The sequence below is a fragment of the Pelodiscus sinensis genome, chromosome 1 (genome assembly GCF_049634645.1).
Source record: "Pelodiscus sinensis isolate JC-2024 chromosome 1, ASM4963464v1, whole genome shotgun sequence".
In the NCBI taxonomy this organism is placed as follows: domain Eukaryota; kingdom Metazoa; phylum Chordata; order Testudines; family Trionychidae; genus Pelodiscus; species Pelodiscus sinensis.
In genome coordinates, this window is record NC_134711.1 from 121128824 (window position 1) to 121153496 (window position 24673).

A 24673-nucleotide genomic window follows, 5' to 3' on the forward strand; every position below is an offset into this window, starting at 1 on the left:
AGCCTTGGTTTTCCAAGCCAAAAATACATTGTGTCATTACCCATCAAAGCAGACAGGAGACTGCCACTGGGTGTCATAACCAATGTTCACCAGTGAGGGATTATGGGTCCCCAGCCAGTCTTCAGATGACAGCAACCACCCAATATCTCACTTGTACCAGCAGAGAGTGAGGGCTGGTGGACCCCAGCTGAGTAGAGGTACCATTCTCAAAGCTCCTGACTGGAGGAGATGTCTGGCTTCTCCATTAGTCTAGGACTCACTAATTCAGATAGAAGATATAGGAAATTGTCTGAACAATTAGCTTAATCCCTGGCTGGGTTGCTGCATTGGACGCTGCCTTCTTACATGACTCCTGAGCCCTGCCTGAGGCTCGCTTTGTTCCGGATCCCTGCTTTTATGGCCCACCCCTGGCTATTGACTCGGGCTCCATCTCTTGGTTTGACTCAGACTCCAGCTTGGGCTCTGATCCTTAGCTCAACTCTTGATTCTGACTCGAGCTCTGACTCAGGCTATGTCTACACAACAAAGAATAGTTGGAAAAAGATACGCAAATTGCAAACCGCAATTTGTGGATCTTTTTCTGCTTTTCTTCCGAAAGAGGCTTTTCCAACATTTGGCCCGTCTACATGGGGCCAAATGTCAGAAAAAAACCCTCTTTCGGAACATCCCTTTTCCCCTGTAGAATGAGGTTTACGGAGATGCCAATTTTTTTCGGAAAAGCACACACATTCCTTGGACACGGCAGAGCTTTTAAAAGCTCTATAGCATAGACATAGCCTCAGAATCCATCCCTGGTTCACAACTCCTGCTGAAACCACTAGACTTGACCACCACTGCTCTGGCCACCTCTGTCCTGGTCTATGAAACTTCCATGGTCCGTGGAGAAGAGGAACATAGCCTGTGTGTTTTTCTGAGGTTAATTAATGAAAAAATTAGGGAATGAAAACTTGTAAGGGCCACAATAAATGTTGTAGACAACATCAATAGGCTTTGAAGGAGCTGAATGTCTGTCAGATGGTGCTCAGATGATCATCACAGGACTGGGACTGAATAGCATCGCTCATCTATCAATTTATCCCTCCTCCATCTGAGATACACCCCATGATGTGTATCACATACAGTATACTTAATGCCTTTCCATTTAATTATAGTTTACATATGAATGTGAATTTCTTCCAGGGTGTTTTGACTTACTTCTGTCTCCAGACCTTCCTCACCTGAAGTTTTAGTCTGCTGAGTACTAGAGGCTCCCAGTTCTTGTGTTTATTATAACCTTACTGAATTCTGAATAGACATAGGAAAATATTGGTACACTTCCAGTATTATTGAATGATTGAGTGTGAAGGTTCCTTTCACGCATTTTCTTTTTAAAAATGTACTGCTTTCCAGTGTGTTTTCCCAACCATACATACCACTTTTGCCTCTCACTAGTGTTAGTCAAGAGTTGAGCTACAAACTGTTTGTTGCATTCTGTGTCACCCAGGTGTGGAGAGATTTTTTATTTGACTTACAGATTCCCTTCTTTTTCTGACAGTTTGCCTGTCATGCTATGGCTAGGTGTTTTAAACAGCTGTTCTTTTCATGACACGCTTCTTAGTATCTCCGGTTATGTGATTTCTAACAGACTCTTTCCCATCAGTTCCATTCCTTCCTGCCAAAATGCACTTAGTTATTGCAACCATGAGAGGTAACTACTGTACCTCTAAACAATTTACTGCCCCTGCTAGTCAGGTTTGGTTCACTGAGAGGGAAAAATGTAAATTCTGCATTTCCTTTTAGATTTAGTTAATCTTACAGCCATAGACTCATATGATTGGAAGGGACTTTGAGAGGTCACCTAGTCCAGTCCTCTGCACTCATGGCAGGACTAAGTATTACCTAGAAGATCTCTGATAGGAGCGTTTATTTAACCTGCTCTTAACAAATCTCTAAAGATGGAGATTCCACATCCTCTGTACAGAATGTATTCCAGTGCCTAACCATCTAGAGAGTTAGGAAGTTTTTCCTAATGTTCAACTTAAACATCCCTTGTTGAAATTTAAGCCCACTACTTCTTGTCATCACCTTAGGGGCTAAAGAGAACAATTTTTCTTCCTCCTCATTGTAACTAGAGATGTAAAATCCCATTTAATTGGTTAACTTGTTAAACATATTGTGTTGTGGGCAGGGGGCTGCTCCAGCCCCGGCGGAGGAGGAGGGGGCGCTGTAGACAGTGGCTGCTCCAACCAGACTGGATACTCCAATTGAGACCCTGCCCCTGCTAGTCAGTTAACCAGCAAGCAGGAAGCTGCTCCAGCCCCGATTGGTTAACCTTAACTGGTAAGCCTCGCCTATTATGGGTGAGACTTACTGGTTAATTGGTTAAACATTCATATCCCTAACTGTAACATCTTTTTATGTATTTGAATGTGGTGTCATGTTCTCTCTCAGTCTTCTCTTCTCTTCTCTTGACTAAACAAATCCATTTTTTTAAAATCTTCTCATATAGATCATGCTTGTTGCTCTTCCCTGGACTTTCTCCAATCTGTTCACATCTTTCCTGAAACATGGCACCCAGAACTGGACACAATACTCCAACTGAGACCTAATTAGTGGAGAGTGGAGCAGAAGAATGACTTCTCATGCCTTGCTTACAACACTCCTGCTAATACATCCCAGAATGTTTCTTTTTTTACAACAGTGGTTCACTGTTAATTCATAGTTAGCTTGTGATCTACTGTGATCCTCAGATCCTTTTCTGGGTTATTCCCTCCTAGATACTCATTTCCCATTTTGTGTGTGTGTGCTGAATTATTTCTTCCTAAGTGGAGTACTTTACATTTGTTCTTGTTGAATTTCATCCTGTTTACTTCAGACCATTTCTTCAGTTTGTCCGGATCAATATGAATTTTAATCCTGCTCTCCAAAGCACTTGCAACTCCTCCCAGCTTGATATCATCTGCATACTTCTTAAGAACTGGACCCAGTGCTGATCCTTGTGGGACTGCACTTGATATGCCCTTCCAGCTTGACTATGAAGCACTGATAATTACTCTCTGGAAGCAGTTTTCCAACCATTTACACACTCACATTATAGAAGCGCCATCTAGATCATATCCAAAACCACTTTGAGAAACCTGTTAACTGGCTACACTGGTTTGTTTATCTACCAGCACCATGGCCACAGAGCCTCGCAGCTCCCTTTGGCTCCATTTCACCATTTGCAACCAAGGGGAGCCCTGGGAAGCAGCAGCCTGGCCCATGTTGCTTCCGCTGCTCCCCTTGGCTGTAAATGGCAAAATGGAGCCACTAGGAGCCGTGAAACTCTGTGACCACAACGCTGGCAGATAAACAAACCGGTGCAGCCAGTTAACAGGTTTCTCAAAGTGGTTTCACAGGCCACTTTGAGAAACACTGATCTAGACTGTATTTCCATAGTTCGTTTATGAGGTTCTAAGAGCTGGTATCAGTATCTGTACTAAAGTCAAGATATACTACATTTACGCTTCCCCCAGATTCACAAGGCAAAGAAAAAAATTCTTGATAAATCTATGCTGATTGTTGCCCCCTCTTGTTGAGGTGAAGTAATTATGTTGATGGGAGAGCACTCTCACATTAAAGTAACAGGTCTTCAGATATGCTAAATTGACACTGCTGTATTGATTTTAGCATGGTAGTAAAAACAAGCCCTGATTCTATAATAAGGTGATAAGAAACAATGTCAGTGGGAGAGTGTCTTTCACCAATATAATGCAGTGTAGTTAGTGCTTTAAGTCAAAGTAAGTTACATCACTCAGGGAGGGTTTTTTACACACCCCTGAGTATCATAACTTACATCAACTTAAGAAGTAGAGTAGACAAGACCCAGGTGTTTGCAAATCAATTGCTTAATTATTTGCTCTATTAACTTTCTGGGTATTAAAGTGAAGCTGATCAGTTTGTAATTCCCTGGGTTGTCCTTATTTTCCTTTTTATAGATGGGAACTATATTTGCCCTTTTCCAGTCCTCTGGAATCTCTCCCGTCTTCCATGACTTTTCAAAGATAATCACAAAAGGCTCAGCTATCTCCTCAGTCAGCTCCTTGAGTATTCTAGAATTCATTTAATTAGGACCTGATAACTTGAAGACATCTAACTCGGCTAAGTAATTTTTAAACTTACCCATTCCCTATTTTAGCCTCTGATCCTACCTCATTTTGCACTTTTGCTATTTCCACATTTTCTGGTTTTCTGTTATTAGGCTCTTATCCTGTGCCCACCCTGCCCCCACGAGTCTTGTTCAAATATACGTCTGCCTTGATTATGATTCCAGTCAGTCATGGTATATTTGTAAGTTAGACTTTTGGCTTGTTGACTTCTTGCCAGCTGAGGGTTGCAGGCAATATATTTGTGATTGTATTTAACATCTCCTTTAACCTCACTGGAAAAAAACAGTTTTGTAATTCTCAGAAATCCCCTAAAATACTGGAGTGCTTTGCAGGACAGCTTCTGTAGAGAGCCCTACAACTCAACTTACTTTGTTCTGCTGAGGCACATAGCAGTCTCTGAATTTTGAAAGATTCAGTTTTTCAGTTTCAGTGAAATCACAATCATTAAATTTAGCTAACTGTCCAGTATCTTGGGACACAAATCATAGTCAGAAACAAAAGAAAGAAATGGTATTAGTAACTGAATACTGGGACTCTTTTCCCTGAGTCAGTACTAAACCAAAGCGCTAGTCAAATGTTAGGGGACACTCTCTGGTCTGAAGGAGACATGTGAAATGTTAAACTGAAGTACAGCTTTAGACCACTTCTAGCATTTTTCATGGCAGGTGGAATGGGAGAGCTATATGAGTACTCTGCACTGCTACCAACTCCCCTGATGCTTCGGCCAAGTCACTTCGGGCTTTCATAAAAACAGGCTTAAGTTTCCATCCATCGTAGTCGTGTAGAAAAGCTTGAAAACATCAATTGGGTTAAACTAAAAGGCAAAAACCCTGAAGATAAAATAAGGTATGGCTTACTAAGCTCCAAATGGCAATAATGTTTTCTGTCTGTTTTTCAGTTTTATTGAGGTACTTAAAGTGTTACAATCCATCCCTACAACTGGCCAGTGTTTGCATTTCTATTTAAAACTCACCCTATTAAAGTGGTGCATTATAGTGCAGAGACTGTTGAGTGTTCTACTCTCTCACTATTTATAGAAACAACAAGGATTAAAAAATGTTATGTCTATAGACTGCTATTTATGAATAAGGTGCCTCATGAGTAAATCAGTTATTAGTCTAGAACACTGCACTGAAAAGTCAAGAGGGGGATACTCTCACACACAGTGCTCATACAGCAGATAGGAAACCTTACAATCCAAAGAGTAGTGATGTTGCTAGGGTATGCACATTTTTATCAAAGAACAATGAGATTTAAAATATTAATACTGCTCTTTGTTTCTGTATCCTCTCTCTCCAAAGCAGTTACAGATAAGCAGTCACATTACATTATTTACTTGATAGCTAATGCAAATGAAAAAGCTGATGGGTTATTAATTATTATTAATTATTATTATTATTAAATATTTGGTTATGATTTAGCAAAAGGTTCCTGAGACAATGAAGTTTTATCAGACAAAATACCTCTTTCCCAGTCATGTTAGTGTAGAGGTACTGATTTCATTAAAATGTACCTCATGCTCATATTTTTCTCTTTTAACATAGTAAGTGTATTTTCGGATTTCAATTTAAAATTGCAATGGCACAGTCTATTGTTAATAGAAGTTGTTCCATTGCCTGGGGCACCTGCTCTTAGAATGGGTAAGGTTTGGTACATCCAAATAATTTATCAGGCTGTCCATGTTTAAGGAACTTTTAAAATGTAGATGAGAATCTCTGATGTTCCAAAGCTATGGAGATGTGGCAACACACTAGTTATTCAGTTATCCTTACAAACTAATATTCAATATTAATATATGATTTGTATTTCCATGAAGCCATTCACCATGGGCTCTCAAACTGACAATCTCACCTTATGAAGACCTTATGCAGTAGTTTACACATGGCTAAACTATGCTAAAGAGAGGCTAAGAACTTGCCCAGGATCACACAGTTTCATCAGAAGAGTTGGGAACACAACAAAGTACAACTTGCAGTCCCACCCTGTTCTTACCACTGGGTGGTATTTCTACTCTAAGACTCAGGCTTTGCGCTATCTGGCTGCTGCGGAATCCTGTTGGAATTATGAAAAACAGGGTGAGAATATAAATAAATCCAAGGTTGGGATGGAGGGGGAGAAAAACCTGAGCTGAGTATAATTTTCTTGTCCAACAATAAAGAAGCCAGAAGTTTGAAGAAGTAAGTGAACTTTTAAAATCATCTCTGTATATACCATAACTGACACCAGGCTTCAAACCATCACTTTCCATCAGATCATTTCTAGACTAGCACTACACAATTAATAAGTTTCAAATGAACACCATTTCCCTGTGGGATAAGGAGAAGTGGACAAGCAACTCCACAGCAAATTGCTTTTAAATGGTCTGAGAAACCATGGCAACATCCATTTAAAAGGCTTTTACACAATTTGACCAAACCCCCATAATTTTCTGTGTTTTATAGCTCAGTTCCTCTCCATCTGCTTCCTCCTACCCCTTAAATCCACCTTCCCCAATTATTCCTGCCTTTTTAGTTTGCCTGATGCTGCCAGGATAGAGGGGGCTTTGGTAATGAATAATTAGCGGCTATAATCCCATCAGCGTCAATATGTCTTCGATAGAGAATCAAAGTTAGGGTTTTAAATGGCATGTCTTTCTATATGTGGAATTTTTTTGGCTAATTCACAGAAAAAATACATAAAATCATGAAAGCAAAATCTATATATGAGCAGAAACAACTGATGTTTCTTTCTGGAACATTAAAGACAGATTTTAAGGTGGCGTGCTTGTGATTATATACTCAGTATGCTTTTGTGAGACTCTCATAAGTAATAACACTTCAGCTGCATTGCATGGCTACTGATGCAGAGCCTGTATGGATGGAAGACCAAGGTAGTCTAAGTCTTTAGCAGAATTATAGAGCGTGGCTACATTGCAGTCTGATGTGTGAATGCCGCATGTGCGGACATCTCCAAGTTACTATCCGAGTCACCTAAATCAAATTGAACAGTAACAGTGAAGCCATACACACCAGGTGAACTTGTATAGCCCATATTGTTACGTGACCTAGCTATGTCAAAGCTACTTCTGGCATGTCTACACAGGCTGTGGATCATATATCCAGGTGGAGTGTGGCATAGACACAGAATTAAGCTGTATCTAAGGGCTTGTATACATGCCCCCTGCAATAGGAACTAGAGGAGTGTTAATTGTAGAGAAAACTAATGCTATACCAATTGCCCCCATGTACAGTCTAATGGCATGAATTAAATAGGTACCTATAAACAGGGAGTCCTGTGGCACCTTAAAGACTAACAGATATATTTGGACATAAGCTTTCGTGGGTCAAAACCACTGTGTTAGTCTCCATGCATCTGACAAAGTGGTTTTGACCCATGAAGGCTTAAGCTTATGTATTGTTAGTCTTTAAGGTGCCATGAGACTCCTTGTTGTTTTTACATGAACAAGAAAATATGGCTACCTAGGTACCTAGGTTGTGTTACTGTAGTCTTGTTTGATGTAGTGTAGATAGTGCCTAAAATACTAATCTTCCCAGGATTTCTGGAGCGCACATTACTTAATGGGTTAAAGACAAGTTAAGGCTAGTAGGTAGCTAATTCTGGTTTCTATTAAAGGCACCATGAAACATAGTTTTTTTTCTCTTACATAATTTACTAGTCACCACAGCCTACTTCTGCAACCAGATGCACAACTGCAAATTTCTTTTATGTTCTGTTAAGTTTTGTCCCTCCCCATAAAATACTCTTCCTGTTCCCTCTCTTTTCTTTTTGCAGACTAAAGTATCTGCGGGGAAATGAAATCAATCTTAAGCATAAATAAATGAATCACATTTTCCTGGGCAGAGCTTTTTCCCCGAAAGATTCTGTGAGGGTTGGTCAGTAATGGGAAAAGTAAAATAAAACAAACATTGCACAACGAATATGTGTCCTAACTTGAACATCAGTCTAACCCTGGCACTAGAAAATTCATACCTCTCCGTGGATAATTTATGTTGACCTTTCTTGCCCATAAGAATAATGAGAAAACTTCTGGAAATCATGGAAACAAGCCATCCAGGATGCACAGAAGAGGATATCAAAATCCCCGCTATATACTTTTGTGGCTTTAATCACAGCTGATGTGAGTGGCATGTGCAGAAACCAAGCTCCACCAGCAACTCCTAGAGATGTTGAGATGAAGGCAGGGACAATACCTTTGGATGCTGATGGAAGTGTATGCAGCAGCAAGCATTCGTATTGTGAAGTGGGATGTTGCACTCACTCCCCACCCCCTGATGACTAGTGCAGAAGTCTTCCCCTTTCTTATCACTTTGGGGAGTGCAATGTGGCTATCCGGGCCAAGGCCTCCGTGGCAACCTATGTGGATTTTGGCGTTAGGAGCAAAGGATGCTGCTTGTTTGCTCTGTTTCTTTAATTTCTTCATAATCACACGCTCTTCCTTGCTGTGAGTCTTACTAACAGTATTGCCAACCTCAAATGATCAAAGATCATGTGTCATACCCCCCCAAAGTCAAGAGACTCCCCCGAAAATAATAAGATTGAAAATGAAGTGTTATATTGAGTTGTTGGGTTGGTCTTTTCAGCTTTAAACTCACCACCCAACCTCAAGCAGGTGGTCGAAAATTAGTATTGCCCAGGATCCCACATTTATGAAGGTGATTTTGAACACTGTTTCAGGAGATCTCACCCCCCCCCCATCTTCCTGTCCACCTCACAGCCGATCAGCCCCCCTCCACCTCACCTCTGCTACTCCTGATGCAGCTTTTGAGACTCGTCAGGCTATGGGGGAGGAGAGCACAGCAGAGGGGTTGTTTTCTCCCCCTTTCACTAGAGAGGAGGAAGCTAGGCCTAGAATTGCAGCGAGAGAGAGAGAGGGGAAGTGCTGTTGCACACGAGGGGAAGGGAGAAGTGGGAGCAGAGCTATCATGAGCTGCTGGGCATTTTCTGTTTCCTCCTTCCCCCTCCTGGGAGAATGGAGGGTAGGGAAGAGAATTCTGTCTGTTTCCTGTAGTAGCCTTGATTGGCGGATCTTTCCCAGGAGGTGGAACTGGTGGGAAATCAGCCAATCCGAGGGAGGTTTCCCAAGGCAAAGCTAAAATTTGTGAGAGGATTGAGACCGGTTCTCTTCCTGAACAAACTTGCATGACATGTAAAATCCAAGTAGTGTCAATATTGCACTAGACGAGGGGTCTCCAACCTTTTCAAGCACAAGATCACTTTTTTCAATTGTTAAGTGCAATCCAATGATCTACCTCAAACCCAAATACCCTTGCCAGGCCTCCTTTGTTCCCCTTCTCTGAGGCCCTCGTCCCTGCTCACTCCATCCTCCCTCCATCCCACCAGGCTGGGGCAGTGGGTTGGGGTGCAGGCTTTGGTCTTGGATTAAGGTATTTGGAGTGTGAGGGGCTCGGAGCTGAGCCTGGGACAGGCAGTTGGGGTGCCTGAGGAGGTTCTAAATGCAAGCTCTGGGAGGGCATTTGGATGCAGGGGTGCTCGGGGCTAGGGCAGAGGTTTGGGGTACAGGAGGGGGTTCATGACTGGGGAAGGGTTTCAGGATGTGGGCACAAGCTGGGCATTGTTTACCCCAGGGGGCCCCTGGGTGGTGGTACAGTGGGGCTAAGGCAGGCTCACCAGGCTCACCCCTGCCTTGGCCCTGCACCACTCCCAAAAGCAGCCAGCAAACTCCATCCCAAATCTTGCTGTGCCCCCTCTCTGCTCTGTAGAGAAAGGATACAGGGTGGAAGAGGGCACCTGGATATCAGCACCCTCCTGTCCCTCCCCTGCATTGCACAGAATGCAGAGGCTCCTGAAGAGACAGCTCCAGGGCAAAGGGCAAGAGATGTGCAGCAGTTGGAGGGGGGAAGGAGCTGAATGTTGGGCTTGATAACCTCTTAGCCAAACCAGTTAGGGTCCCCTATCAGAGGCTCCAAGATCTACCAGTATATTCCGATCTACTGGTTGGTGGGTGACCACTGTACTAGATGGACTGCTGCTACTGTATTTCATGTACCACACATTGGCTAATAACATGAAAAGACACCATGTTTCTTAAACTAGTTCTCTTAATTAAGAGCCAGTTTAGAGAAGTGTTGCAACTATAGCTAGCATTCCAGCCATGTGTACACAGACTGATTTTCTGGTGCTTCTTCCAAACTCTTCCTTCCTGCAACCTTTACTCTCACCTCTAAATTCCATGTGGCTTGTATAGCCCTGAATACCAAATCACTTAAGCATGCACAACTGTAAAGCACTGACACAGCAGAGGCTCTCAAGCTGGACCCCAATTAATGTAAATAAGAGAGGGCTGCTCCATCAGGGCACATTGCACAGCTTCTCACCAAACATTTTAAAAAAAGGTGGGAGGACATGCAAGAACAGGAAATCATTTGAGCGGGGGGAAAACTTTGTTCTGCAAAGTATGTCACGTAGGATGTACTTTTAAATGATATCAAGGGTGCCTGAAATGTATGGATAGGCATCCATTTTAACCTTTTTTACAAATCAATGGGACTAACTGTGTTCAAAGTTTACATCCATGCTGAAATGTTTGGACTGTTGTGCTTGGGTTGTGACTAGAACCTACATGCTGATGTAGGGTGTAGATGTGGTTGGAGGATCCTTGTGCCCTTCTCCCACAAATCACTGAGCACCCACATAAGCACATTTGAGCACTAAAGAGGTTTCTAGTTAAATACTTTGATAAAAGAATCTCTCCTCTGTTTTGTCTCATAATTTTTATAGACACCCACAAGTGATACAGACTGAAAATAAACAATAATCTAAAAATGTATGTATTTAATAGAAAGAATCTGATATACTTCTCATGATGCCTGGTTACCATTTGTACTTCATCTCCAAGCTTGCACAAAGAAAATAGATCACCGAGTTTCATTTCCTGGTTCTAATGCGCTAGCCCAATGTGTCTGGGTTCACAGTGCTACAGAACAATGTTTACTTAAAAAAAAAATATTGACACTTTATTTTTGAAAAGTGATAGAGCATTCATATACATTTTGTAATGGCTTCTTGAACCTCTTATTTCAGACCCAAATATTTTGACTGTTGCTTTAATTAAATCTCATTTCACACATTCATTATAAACCAGCTAGCACAAACACATTCACCCCACACATTTTTATTATGGGCATATCTCAGTCACCCTTTAAATCAGCTTCACCAGTCCTCCTGCACACTAAGAATCATCCTTACCATAAAAATGCACCATTTCCCGCAATAAATCTACTTTCATATAAAAATCTTTTGCCTTCAGAATCTCATTTTTCATTTGTTTCCTTAGCTTCCATCTCGGATATCTACATTCCCTTTTATTTCAGCTGGGATTTTTTATAATGTGCAAATTGAAATACTGATTGTATTGCAGCACTTTGCAAATGGTTTTCATTAAGCTTTCAGCTACTTGCTCTGTTGGATATCCGTGTGTCAGCATTACTTTATGCTGGACAGAAATTTGAACCATTTATATTGAACAGAATGACTAAAAATCTAGTAGATAACGACCTTTAAAATGCATTGGCTGATGGAGCTTAATTGCAGGTTCTCAAAATCCAAGTGCTTTGGTTGCTTTAAACTTGACAACCATTTTAAAAAACAGAGAAACAAAATATTTTCTAGGTTGAACATATTTTTAACATCACATTTATTATGTATCTCAGCAATACTAAACACACAACAAGCACACTGCGAGAAATATATTTAGAGTTTTAAGAAAGTTCTTCCTGTTTAGACTATGAGGTTTTGGAACCTCTGGTTAACGACAATGATTTAAAATAATTTAAACCCTGTTTGTGTGGCAAGTGAAAATTTAAAGTGGTCATTTTGTTGACCAGACTTATCTTGCTGCTTTGAGGGCCATTATTACCTCTTTTTAACTGAGCTTACTAAAATGTATTCCCACTAATATTAGGGTCACTAGAAGACTGAACAATCACATCAAGTAGCCACTTAATTGCAAAGATTTATAGTTGTGTTGCTCTTTTCCCCTTTTGCACCTAAGCTTGTCCTCTGTGCCTGAAATTTACAGAGGTGTTTGCTTTAACTAAAATCATCACTAGTTTATGAGCACAGATGCATGGAAAATCCTTGATTTTACAGATACTGGCTATAAGCAATCAATAACTCAATCAAATTTATTGGGCTTCTGGCAAAAGAGTGTATAACTTCCCAAATAAATTGGCCATTTGTTTCAATGTAAGTTCTGATATCACAATGTCTAAGGTGGAAGGTTGCCATTTTAAATGGCTTCTTGGTTCCAATAGTGAGCGGTTTTACATTCCACATATTACTACTTCATATCAGAATCATTTCCCCCTGCCTTACTAATGCACCTGTTGTCAGTTTAGGTGGCTGCATAATAGAAGATTCAAGATCCCACCACCAAAAACACCAATCCATCAACTGACACACCTCACAGATATCTATGGATGCAAAACACTATACAACTTCTATAGCACAACTATTTTCAGTGATCTGATGAGAGAAATATAAAGAACATAATTTCTGAATATGTTATCAACTCCACGGATCATGTCCCCGAGACGGAGTACTTACCATTGGAGCGGTGAATACAGGTGTGCTGGTTATCACTCAGGAAAAAACCCTCCTTGCATTGACATTCATAACTTCCCATTGTGTTCACACAAATCTGTTGGCATCCTCCATTGTTATCCAGACACTCATCAACATCTAGGGAAAAAATGAGACTATGATATAGACACGCCGACTGCATATTTAAAATAGCAAGCATCAACCAAAAGGCAGTCTGTAAATTAAGCTAATGAAACATCCATGGGCTCTATTATAGTTAATCCACATTAATCCATTTAATTCCTTTACTCACATCACAGGTTTAAAGTTAACTTTAAAAGAACTACGGGGGTGGTGGGAAAGGGGGTATCCAGCTTAAGCCAGTAGGCATTCTGAGTTGCAAACTGATTTGCAAAGCACAACGAATGTTAATGTTCTAAAGAGCTGTGACTCCATCTGCCAAGAGTGGTGTTGTGCTCTCTTATTCCCTATCCGTTTGGAAAGGCCCACTTTGGGCCTACAGTAATGTCTAGCTGGGGTAGAAGCAGGCAAACACAAAGGGCATTATTGGGTGAAAAGAGTCTTTAAAGAGTTTTGGTCTTGCACAGAACAGCATGTTTCAATTACTGAAGTCATAACCCCCTACTTTGTCCATTTGTTTAATGTTGTTTAATTAAAGGAAGGCTTCTTACATCTAAATGTTCCATGTCTGTATTGTCATTTTAATAAGCAAATATATAAAACCACAAAAGCAGCATTAGCTACTGACTGTTTTGAGGGTCCCCCTCCTTCCTCTTCTGCCCCTTTCCCCAATTACCTCCCTTTGGTTTGTTTAGCAGAGACATATGTTTTACCATCAGGAAAGCACTGATGCTAAAAGATATACTCAGTATATCTGACCTGTATTCAACCTTGCAAGCACTCTCATCTTTTGCTCTTAAAAGATTGCAGAGTATTCCTGTTCCCTGTTAACTCTTTGGACAATAGAGTCGCTGCCACCCAAGAAACTCACAATTTGTTCCTTTTGTGAGGCATTGCCAACAAACAACCCGCTATATCACAGAGTTCCAACATTTCAGAAAGAGACAAAAACGATAAACGCCTCAGCCGGATTGGCACGACTATTGCAATCATTATTTCTTCAGGAAAGCCAATGGGATATGAAATTGCCAGCCATGTTGCTTAAGCAGGCACACGGCATCCAGGAGATTTGAAGTGCTAGAGAAACCTGATTGGTAATTAACCTGTGATGCAGGGTTGTCTCAGGCATCCCTGCTGAGCTTGGCAACCTACGACCTCAGAGATCCACCTATGTGACTGTGATGTTCACTGCTCATGACAGAAAATGCAGTCCTTTGTGCAGGCACAGAGCACTGTAATGAGGATAACACAAGCCCTTCAGAGTAAGAATGCCTTCTCCTGTATCCTGAACCAGGATGGGAACAGGTTTCCTTCTTTTGCAAAGAAACTTTGAGGCACTATTCCCTCAAGTTTCCCTCACAACCACTGCTTGCCTCCTCACCATTCTCAACATGGTGTTACTTCCTTTTATGCCTTGACCCCAGGTTTGTGGGTTCAAAGCCTGTCCACCCAGGAGCGTCACCATCCAGCTACTCCATTAGGAAGGCCAGATAAGAGACTCCCTTATCTCTTAGAGAGGTGGGGTGGGTTCTGGAGTGGGTTCTGGACTGAACATGAAGGCTATGTCTACACAGCAGTGTTATTTCCAAATAACTGACATAATTCAAAAATAACAAAGAGCATGTCTACACAGAAAGCCTTTATTTCGTAACAATGGTGAGCTGGAGGACTTCTTACTCTGATTCCTATAACCCTCATTTCATGAGGAGTAAGGAAAGTCGAAGGAAGAGGGTTCTTCCTTCGACTTCCTGCTGTGTAGACAGTGCCAAAAGCCAAGTGAATCTATTTCGACTTAAGCTACGCAATTGATGTAGCTGAAGTTGCATGGCTTAATTCGACTTTAGCCCTGCTGAGTAGATGTATTCTAATAGACACATCAGAGCCATGTGATGCTTGAGGTGCAGAAGGGGCTTTGGTTGCTCTGGTAGGGGGGTGAGGGCAGGGACTCAGGATGTAGGAGAGGAAATTGGGTGCAGGCTCAGGATGCCACATATGCTGGCAGCTCTGTGCTCTGCCCCACCCCACCCCCGGCTAAAACTGCTCCCTCTGTTCCCATTGGTCACAGTTTCTCATTCACAGACAATAGGAGCTGTAGGGGGCAGTCCTTGCAGGCAGGAGTAGCACACCAAGATGCCTGTCCCCCTTACCTCCCCACACACTCCAGGCTGGCCACTCCCAGAAACAGGCTGGCAGGGTGGGGCTGAGATAGGCAAGAGATAGGTTGATTGCAGCCAACTCGGAGATTCCTAAGGATTGACTAAGGATTGACGAGTCAATTGCAGCTGACCAGTTAGTGACCAATGCTGTATATCACTGATTTAACCCTCTATTTTGGCCTTAATCTGACCACGGGATCAGCCTGCCTAAAGCTCATTTTATAACTGTGTTTTAGATGACAATAGCCATATCTCCTCTGTTATCTATGGTGTCAAGCATGCACTTAGTTGGAGCTGTCTGAACAACATTCATCAAATAATTTAACTGATAATTTTTGCAAAAAAAAATATTTTATGAATTATTTCCTGGCCAGCCTATTGCTAACTCAGATTAGGGCCTAGCCAAAGCACAGTGAAATCACAAGAGAAACTTGGACTCAAGTCCTTGCAGATCTGGGAGAGTGAGTCATGGATATTCTCGGATGTCTTCAAAAATTTCAAAGCAAAGACTTCAAGATTTTTTGCATTATTTTCCCGCAATGGTATTGGTGCTCAACACATAAATAGCAGTCAGATAAAACATAGGAACAAGTATTAAGGGCCAGACTTTCCAGAAAGCTCAACTCCCAATTAAGCACCAAAATAAGTGACCAGATTTTCAACAGAGCTTTGCATGCTGGGTGTTGAGCTCTCTTAGAAAATATGGCCAGGACGGAGCACATGAAAATCTGGCCCTCAGTTGTTTGTAAAATCTGCAGGCAGAGACTTAGCTGGGATAAATGTGTCATAACTCCATATGGCAGAGGACCAGTATAAGTCCTAAATCAAGATACAGAAGGAAAATGCCATCTTGGATTAAATAAGAGGCTCTTCTTCTCTTGAACATTTGCTCTAAATTCAAATCAAACGTATTTTAATATTCCAGACTGTGTACCTGATTAGATAGACAGACAGACAACTTTGTTTCTTTGTTTCTGTTTACATTACAAGAGATTTATTTTTTAAAAAAGCAAGCACATTTCATTAGGACAGCTTGTACATTGGGGTAGGGAAACTTTTTGGGTTAGTGCCACAGACCCACAGAAAAATCAGTCGGGGTTGCACCCAAGTGAGAAACAAACAAAAAAATCCCCACCCTTTACCAGCATGAGCTCCTCAATGCTGGGGGGAGCCCTGGGCCTCAGGGGCCATATCCAAGCATGCTGGGGGCTGCATCCGGCCCCTGGGCCTGAGCTTCCCCACCCCTGTTGTATATTATCAGTTACTGCTGATTATTCTAGACTATAAGCTCTTTTGTCAGGGCTTGTAACCCCATTTTAGGAGGTACTGCTTCCTTTCCCCCATTTCCTGGTATGGCTAAATGAGGTCCCAAGCCTATTTTCTGTTATAGGGTTATGGGGTAATGGTTTGACAAAGGTCGAAGGACCCATCTTCTCAGCAGAATGGCTCCACTTCCTGCTGATTATTTATTTCTTACTTATCATGAGAGAGGGGGAGAATCATTCTCACTTGAGCTGATCTCAGGCATCCCATCACGAGCACCTGCACCAATCTTCCCCTCCCACATTGGTTGAGCAGGGAAGCTGCCAGTTCAGGGGGAGAGGGACTGATGGAGCAAAGAAAGGGGCATGGTTTTAGAGGACATGTATTTGGCCACACTTTCAAATGACTGCTGCTCTAACCCTTTCTACCACTGTAGAAGGCACCACTGTAGAAGGCACCCAGGAATATAAGACACATATGTTCACATAGTTCTGGTTAGAACAATAGATTGTACAATGTCTGGAGTTGCACTGCACAGGTGGTCACTATCTATGTTGCACTGGCCAAAGGCAGATTGGGGTACTATGCTCTAGCCAGGCTCTGCGAAGTCAAGGAGCACATGCAAGGGACAGCTTCAGGTGGGAAGGGGAGAAGAGAGAACCAAACAGGAAAAAAACGTGGCAAACTCCACAACAGTTTGAAAGAGAAAGAGAATTGATGCAAACATGGTAATAAATTAAATTGTATAAAAATTATGCACAACTTCTTTTACTTAAAACCACCTTGTAGGAGAAATAGGTAGAGATTTGAGTCCTAAAAGGTCTGAAAGTTTGATTTAGGACCTTAGGGTATGTCTAGAGATATTTTGGGATGCATCTAGTATCCCAAAATAGCATTTTCTGCATCTTTACAACATGCCTGATATTTCAAAATGCAATTGAAATAACAGGCATGCTATTCTGACGTCCTGGTAAAGCTTGTTCCATGAGGATTAAATGACTTGTCAGAATAGCAGTCTATTTCAAAATTTGGCGCTATCTTGAAATAAGCTTGAAATAAGCTATGCAATTTGCATAGCTCAAATTACATAGCTTATTTCGAGCTTGCGCTGTGGTGTAGACGCACCCTTCAAGTCAGGGTACATCTAGACTACATGCCTCTGGCGACAGAGGCATGTAGATTAGACTACCCGGCATAGGAAAATGAAGCAGTGATTAAAATAATTGCCGCTTCATTTAAATTTACATGGCTGCCGCGCTGAGCCGATCAGCTGTTTGTTGGCTCAGCGCGGTAGTCTGGACGTTCTGTGGTCGACATCAAAGGCATTTGTTGACCTCCCAGGTATGCCTCCTGGGATGAAGCATACCTGGGAGATCGACAAATGCCTTTGATGTCGACCGCAGAGCGTCCAGACTACCGCGCTGAGCCAACAAACAGCTGATCGGCTCAGCGCGGCAGCCATGTAAATTTAAATGAAGTGGCGATTATTTAAATAGCCGCTTCCTTTTCCTATGCTGTGTAGTCTAGACGTACCCTCAGTGTGTTCTGGACCTCTTTAATCTAGAAGTTGGCCACAAATCTCATGAGAGCCTTCCTGAGGTGGAAATACTGTGTATAGCTAACTTTGTAGTATTTTTGTGTGTCTGCTTCTTCTATAAACTGGAAAGCGTAAAAGTGCACAAAATGTAATAAATACTTATGGAACACTAAAATTTAAAAAAATGACTAAGATTCACGTCTCTTGTTTAATCTGAATCAAGCTTCCCTTCGCAAGAACTTAACCTACTTCTAATTTAGCATTAGGTCTACTTATTATAGCTATGTTTTCCTCTTCCCACCTCCCCGTTCCACTTCTCAAGAGTGTAACAATGTTGTTGTGCAGTAGGTGTCTTGGAAAATCTGATTTTGAGAGGACAGTGGAGGCACCAAAATTATATTTGGCAGTGGTTGTGGGAGTTGAGCAAATGGCAGTAGGTTTAATATCGTATACAGCAGTTCCTACTGAAATGCTCATTCCACGGGTGTCAAGTTTGTCAATTCAAGAGAGTGATGGAACACATCAGCTGGCGTGGATGTAAAAGAGAAAGAGATTTATAAGTGGTATCATTGCTAGCCACATTTATTGGACCATCTTTAGATAAGGGAAAGATAAGTAGGAGCATGAATGAATGAGAGAAGGGATATATCTGACTGTGGATGTGAAATACTCATATCTTCAGGATGAAAGAGCAGATAAAACATATGCACATAAAGCTAAATACCTGAAAAATCTGGCATCTGGATTTAAAAAAGGATTGTGACAAAAAATAAGACATTTTGAATGAAAAAATGAATGAAAATCATTGAGCTCAGCATTTAGCCACCATCATGGTGACAGAAATTTTACAGGAAGCATAGATCAGTTCAGAAAATATGCGCCTTCATAAGGAGAAGAAAAAAGATGACAGCTGTGAATGCTTACTATATTACTTTAAAAACAGAAAGTATGAAAATTGCCATAACCTGCAAAAGCCAAACAAGTTTTGCAGAAAAGGGAAAAATAATAAATACAGATAATTGCAGCAGCTCACAACTCATTAGTAATCTCGTTATTCCATCTCTCATGGATCCTTCTAATTAGAAATAATTATTCTCAACATCAATTTACCTGCAATAGTTCTATGTGGGAACCTGTTTTTCATCTTTTTTCAGTTTCTTTTCATGCTTTTCCTCTTCCTTTGGTGTATGGAGGCAATTAGATTTAGCTGAAAAGTCTGTCTACATGACACACATTCTTTACAAAAAATGCAGCATTTACCTCTTCAAGGGTTTCTTCTTTCTTAAAAGTTAAAGCACCTCTCTAAGATGGAGAATAAATTGCACAAATGTATCAATTAACTGCATAGACTGTACATTCTTTAGAGCTGTCTTTTTATCATGAGCCATGCTGCCTTTAGAACAGGAGTGGGGACCCTTTTTTAGGTCACTGGCCACTGACCCACAGAAATCAGAGGAGGCCACATACTAGTGAGAAGCAGAAGGAAACTCACGAATGCAGCCTCCAGTTGATAAGCAGAAAAAAAAGGAAGACACTCACCTCTCTTGCAACTCAGGGTATATCTACACTACAGAGTTTCCTTGGAAAAACGGCTGTTTTTCTGTCAAAACTTGAGGAATGTCCACCCTGCAATTTCATTCTTTCACAAGTAAATCAAAAGAACAGAGGTTTTTGCAGTATTAGTAATCCTCATTCTACGAGGAAGAACCCTTTTTGCAAAAGAGCTCTCTCAAAAAGGTGTGTGTGGACGGGGAAGAAGGAGGTTTTTCGGAAGAAGAGGAAAAAGCACAGGTGCCCTTTGTCCATAGCAATCACTGCTTACATGGGAGAGAGCGTCAAGGCAGTCTGGATACTATCTTTCGAAAAAGTGCATTGCTTTTTCGATGCGCTTTTGCAATTGTGGACGCTCTCTTGCACAAGAAATTTTTTCAGAAGATCTCTTCCAAAAAAAAAGCTTCTTCTGAAAGAAGCCTGTAGTCTAGACATAGCCTTAGAGTGCCAGGGTCCTCCACACATTCCATCCCCATGGGAGAGGGGGTGTACCAGGGCTCAGGGCTTCCCTCCGAGGGCCAGATTAACTCTTCTGAGGGCCTGGTGGATAGTAGATTTTGTGGGGTTCTCCTAGGCTCTGGGGTGAGGCTAAAACGAGGGGTTCAGTGAGCAGGAGGGGGCTGCAAGAGAGTGGACTGGGAATGTGGAATCTGGGCAGGACAGGGAGTGCAGCAGTGGAGGGGTTGGGGCGGGAGGGAGGTGTAGGAATGGAGTGGGGGAGGGTCTGGGATCTGGGGAGGGGGGGAAGGTGTAAGAGGAGTTGGGGCTTGGGGGCTTGCTAGGAGGATGTGTGAAAGGGAGCTGGGTGGGAGGAAGGTTGCAGGAGGGGGATGGGATGCCAACCTAGCTCAGCTTGGGGTGGGGGTGCACAAGTGGCTCCACACTGCTCTGTGCTGGCTTGCAGGGTCCTCCCCCATCACGCCCCTTGGCCAGGATCCCTGGCCAATGGGAATGTCAGGGATGGAGCTCTCAAGCCTGTGAAGGGGACAGAGCTTCGCTGCACTGCCATTTCCAATGCAGAACCACTTCCTCCTCTGCCAGGCAGAGTCTTTGGGCTGGATGTAACCTGTAACTTGCCTAGATTTGGCCCACAAGGCACTGGGGGACAGCACTGGGGCACCAATGCTGGCTCACCCCACTGCAGAAGGGTGGGGAAGTGTCATAAGCCTCATCTCTTGTAATTTGCATCATTTATTGAGCTTTAGTTATTCTACAACTCCACAGTCACTGATGTAATATAATTGGGGGCTCGTTAGCACTCAGTCTTTCATAGAAACACCTGAATCTGGGATCTTAAAATTCACTCGGAGGCAGCTTGTACAAATACATTTGGATTTCTCAAATTTCCATAGAAAACGCAACACAGGAAAGCACAAATGTGGCTGAAGCAGATGCCTTTGAAAAGCAATAATTCGAGGGAAGTTCTTAATGGTATTTATCCAGTTATAGTAATAAATCATCATCCTTATTGTAATCAACAAAAAAATCACTTTTGGAGACTATAAATGTAGCCAGACTGTCTGCTCAGCATCCAAGGCTAAGATAACAAACCAGTTTTCCTGAATTGCTCCCAACCTGCTGTGCTAATGTTTGGGTTATTCATTATGGTATTTTGTTCTTAAACTGGAACCTCAAAACAATACAGTGAAAAAATATTTTATAGCCTCTCAAGATTTAAAAAAAAAAAATTCCCAATGTCTGCAAATGTAGCTGAAGCCTGTGTTCTGTCATAACAGGGAATAATGTTATTCCCTTCAAACAGATAGCTTAATACTGGTTTGCATGTCCTCTGCCCATTTGCTGAACAGAAATAAACTGCCTCAATGCTATTATGCCAACAGAGCACACAGGTCAAATCTGCTGATGTCACTTGTTTATTTCTTTCTGATAAACAATCAGGACCACAATTTGCCCTTTTAAGACATCAAAACACTTTTCACGACTTTTAGCATTTTCAAAACAAACACTAAAAGCTCACTAAAATGACACTTTACATGAAGCATCTACACACTATTTTTAATTATCTCTCCTTTTTATACACACACATGCATGTCCCCTGACAATACTGACTGAACAGAACTTAATTCCCCAGCAGCCTTTTTAAAGTAAGCTAACCTGCTCCCTTGGCAAAATATTTTAACATTTACGTGAATGGATGTATTTGAAGCTGGTCCTTTCTACACACGATGTTCATTACAATGGTTTAGTAAAGGCCAATAGTCTCAAATCTGGTTGCCCTTAAATTTAGTATCGTAAATCCATATTAGGGAACCACAGATACCTAAATAAAGGTAGCATATGCCTACAATTTCCACAGATTTCCTTGGGATACAATTAATTTCCATAGGTGGTATCCAGGGCTTTTGGAAATGAGACTGCTTTTATTCAGATGCCTAAGCATGGATTTAGGAGACTAACTTTAGGTCTTAAGGGTTGAAAATATTGGTTAAACAGTAATCTGTGGACTAAATTATACAAATTAGGTACAGCCATACACTGAGTATGGAATCAGACCAAAAAGCCTGTAATGGTGTTCCTAAAGTAGCCCCCGTCTTGTGGACCTTTTGTGGCAACCTGCTCCAGCCTCAGGTCCCTCTGGCCAGGGACAGATGTCATGGGGAAGGTGACCTAGGCCCACAATGCCCTTATAGTCAAGTCATACAATTGCTGGGTGATCCCCAGTCTCCTCAAGAGTCTCTCTCTCTCCATCAGGGATGCAGTGCTTCTCACCCTGCACCTGTGCTGGCTGCCAGGGATGTAGTGAAGCTCCCCCTCACTGCAACCCAGCCCTGTTCCATCACAGTGGAGTTTTCAGAAAGCCTAATGGTATCAGTGCTCAGCCCCTAGTTCTGCTGTTGCACAGGTTGAAACTCTCTCAACTGGGACTCTCTGGTTTGGCAAAATCCATGGTCTGACAGGACCATGGATGTTCCAGGATGAGAGAGTCCCAGTGGAGGGCTAAAGCCAGGGAGCCTCATGTGTGGCAGGGGGGCTTCATGGCAGCGTGGAAGAAGGAGGACCAGGAATGAACACCCCGGTCTGGCAGAATCCCTCATCTGGGACGGGTCAGGTCTCGAGGGTGCCAGACCAGGGAGTTCCAACTTGTAGTACCAAAAAGTTGGAATGGCCAGAATAGGGCTTTAAAAAGGGATTGTCATGGCCAAAACAGGATGTATGGTCATCCTGATTAGGTCAAACTGAACTAAAATGTTTTGCTTTGGGTCAGTCTTACATTAAATCTGTATTTGCTTGAACTGTCAAAGCCCATAGAAGATGTAGTTCAGGTTCAAAGTGTCCATTTTTCTGTATGCACTAGATGAGGGCCTGTCCCACAGAGGAGAATGTACAAGTGAGGTAACTGAACTACCATTCCCATGAGCACTAATTGCAACTCAGGAAAATGCAGATTAATGACAAACCAACCTAAAATGAAATTACTCAGTTCAACAAAGTAAAATGGAATAAATATTTGTGAATTTTAAAAAGGTTCATCTCAGTTAGAATTTCTTTATGACCTTTCCCACAGATAAAGGTTTATTTCTACTTTCCATTGCATTAGGATTAAAACAAGTTTAACAATACCAGAATTTCCTAATGGATAGGCATTCCAGTTTTCAACCATCTACTGGCAAAATTTAGTAACAATGAAAGTTTTGAATGCAGAAAAACATTTGTTGGTGACTGGAGTAGAAGAGTGAGTTGCCAGTTGTAGCACAGAATAGTGGAAAAGATCTGTTTATGGATTGCTTCAATTTACAACTGTTAAGGGATTTTATTCCCTGACTATATAAGATATGGTTTGAAAAATGTGTTTTACTGCTTCCTTAATTTACATGTGTCAGATTTAGACGCTATAAGTACTAAACAAATTATTTATTTCAAGTTACAACATGATGATGATGATACACTGGAGATCCAGAGGGCAAGTGTGCACTTTTTAGCAAGTAGGGAAAAGGTATTCCCACAGATAAAGCAGCAGCAGTGGTAATGCCAAGCAGGAAGATTGATGGTGTTAAATGATATTGGGTTTCCATAATCTTGTAATGGACCAACTGATTCTTAATAACTGGACAATCCCAGATGCATTGAAAGAATGTGGCTTTCAATGAAAGACATTTGGGACAGCACAGAAACCAATCTAATTAGAATGTACTTTAAGGGGTTATATGCTCCCCTTCAAGAGAAAAGGAGTAAAAAATTCCACTATGCCAAACAATATCCTTGCTGGGAAGTCAGAGTGAATGAGTGGGAAATGCTGTCTTCACAATAAACTACCTCATTCCTGCCAAATTCACAAGCTCCAAACTCGGGGAAAGGGTAGCCAAACCCAATGACCCATTTTCTCACTCTGTGCAGTTACAATGTTGCAATCCAACAAAGCAAAGTTACAAAATCCTTGATTATAAAACACACACAGGGGGAAGATCCTCAGTCAAGGTAAATTGTCATAGGCAGAATGGAACTATGCCGATTTATGCCATCTGAGATCTAGTCTAGAATGTTCAGTTTCTGCACGTACATATGACTAATCTGCACAAGAGATTATTCAGGCTACATGTTGAGCCTTAAAAAAAGTAAGATCAAGACCTTACAGAATCAGATACTACCTGCATGCAATTTTTTTAAATGTAAAATGAGATGCACCATTCCCTTTAATTGTGTTACACAGATACACGCTACTAGGAATCTTGTTAGAACTCTATGTTTTCTAACTATCAAGACCTTAGAAAACATTTAATTAAAAATGCTTCCCTAGGCTTAATACATTTAGGCAATGTCTACACTACCAGGTTATTTCAAAATAAATTATTTTGAAATAATAAATCCTGAAATAACTATTTCGAAATAAGCTTTTTCCTCTTCACAAGCAGGAGTTATTTAAAAATAACAGGCTTGGTAGTGTGGACGTTCACCTTGTTATTTCAAAATATGGGCAGTTATTTTGAAATAATTCCCCAGTGTAGACATGCCCTTAGACACTAATTACATGTGTTCCATTACAGACTCATGGAAAGTGCTAATGAACTTAATAGGGATACAACCAATATGCTTCTACAGAAATTGTTTTATGAAATTCTATACCAGAAATATAATGATGTATGCTTTTTTTACAAGCTAATTAAAAAGGTAAGGATTTCCATCAGTATTGTAGAAATTTTCCACAAGTGATTGAAAGGTAACGGATTTCAAACCAACAACATGTATTTTTTAAACTAAAATACATAATGGGCCATGGAAACATTGTGTTACTAACCTGCTGGGGCACATGACTGACCATACCCCTTTCAATGGATGCAATGGGACAAGGAGAAGAATGCAGTGATGACCAGGTGGTTCTTATTCCCTTCAACATTTCT

At 41.5% G+C, this 24673-nt stretch overlaps 1 protein-coding gene across 9 annotated transcripts in view; it reads right to left on the minus strand.

The window, feature by feature from the left end:
• SCUBE1 (signal peptide, CUB domain and EGF like domain containing 1) overlaps window positions 1-24673 on the minus strand; it is a 293808-nt gene that overhangs the window by 210334 nt on the left and 58801 nt on the right. For all 9 annotated transcript variants that reach the window (XM_006127719.4, XM_006127718.4, XM_075899443.1 and 6 more), the window contains exon 4: window positions 12693-12827. In XM_006127719.4, coding sequence (XP_006127781.2) covers window positions 12693-12827 — 135 coding nt within the window. The remainder of the gene's footprint in view (window positions 1-12692; window positions 12828-24673) is intronic.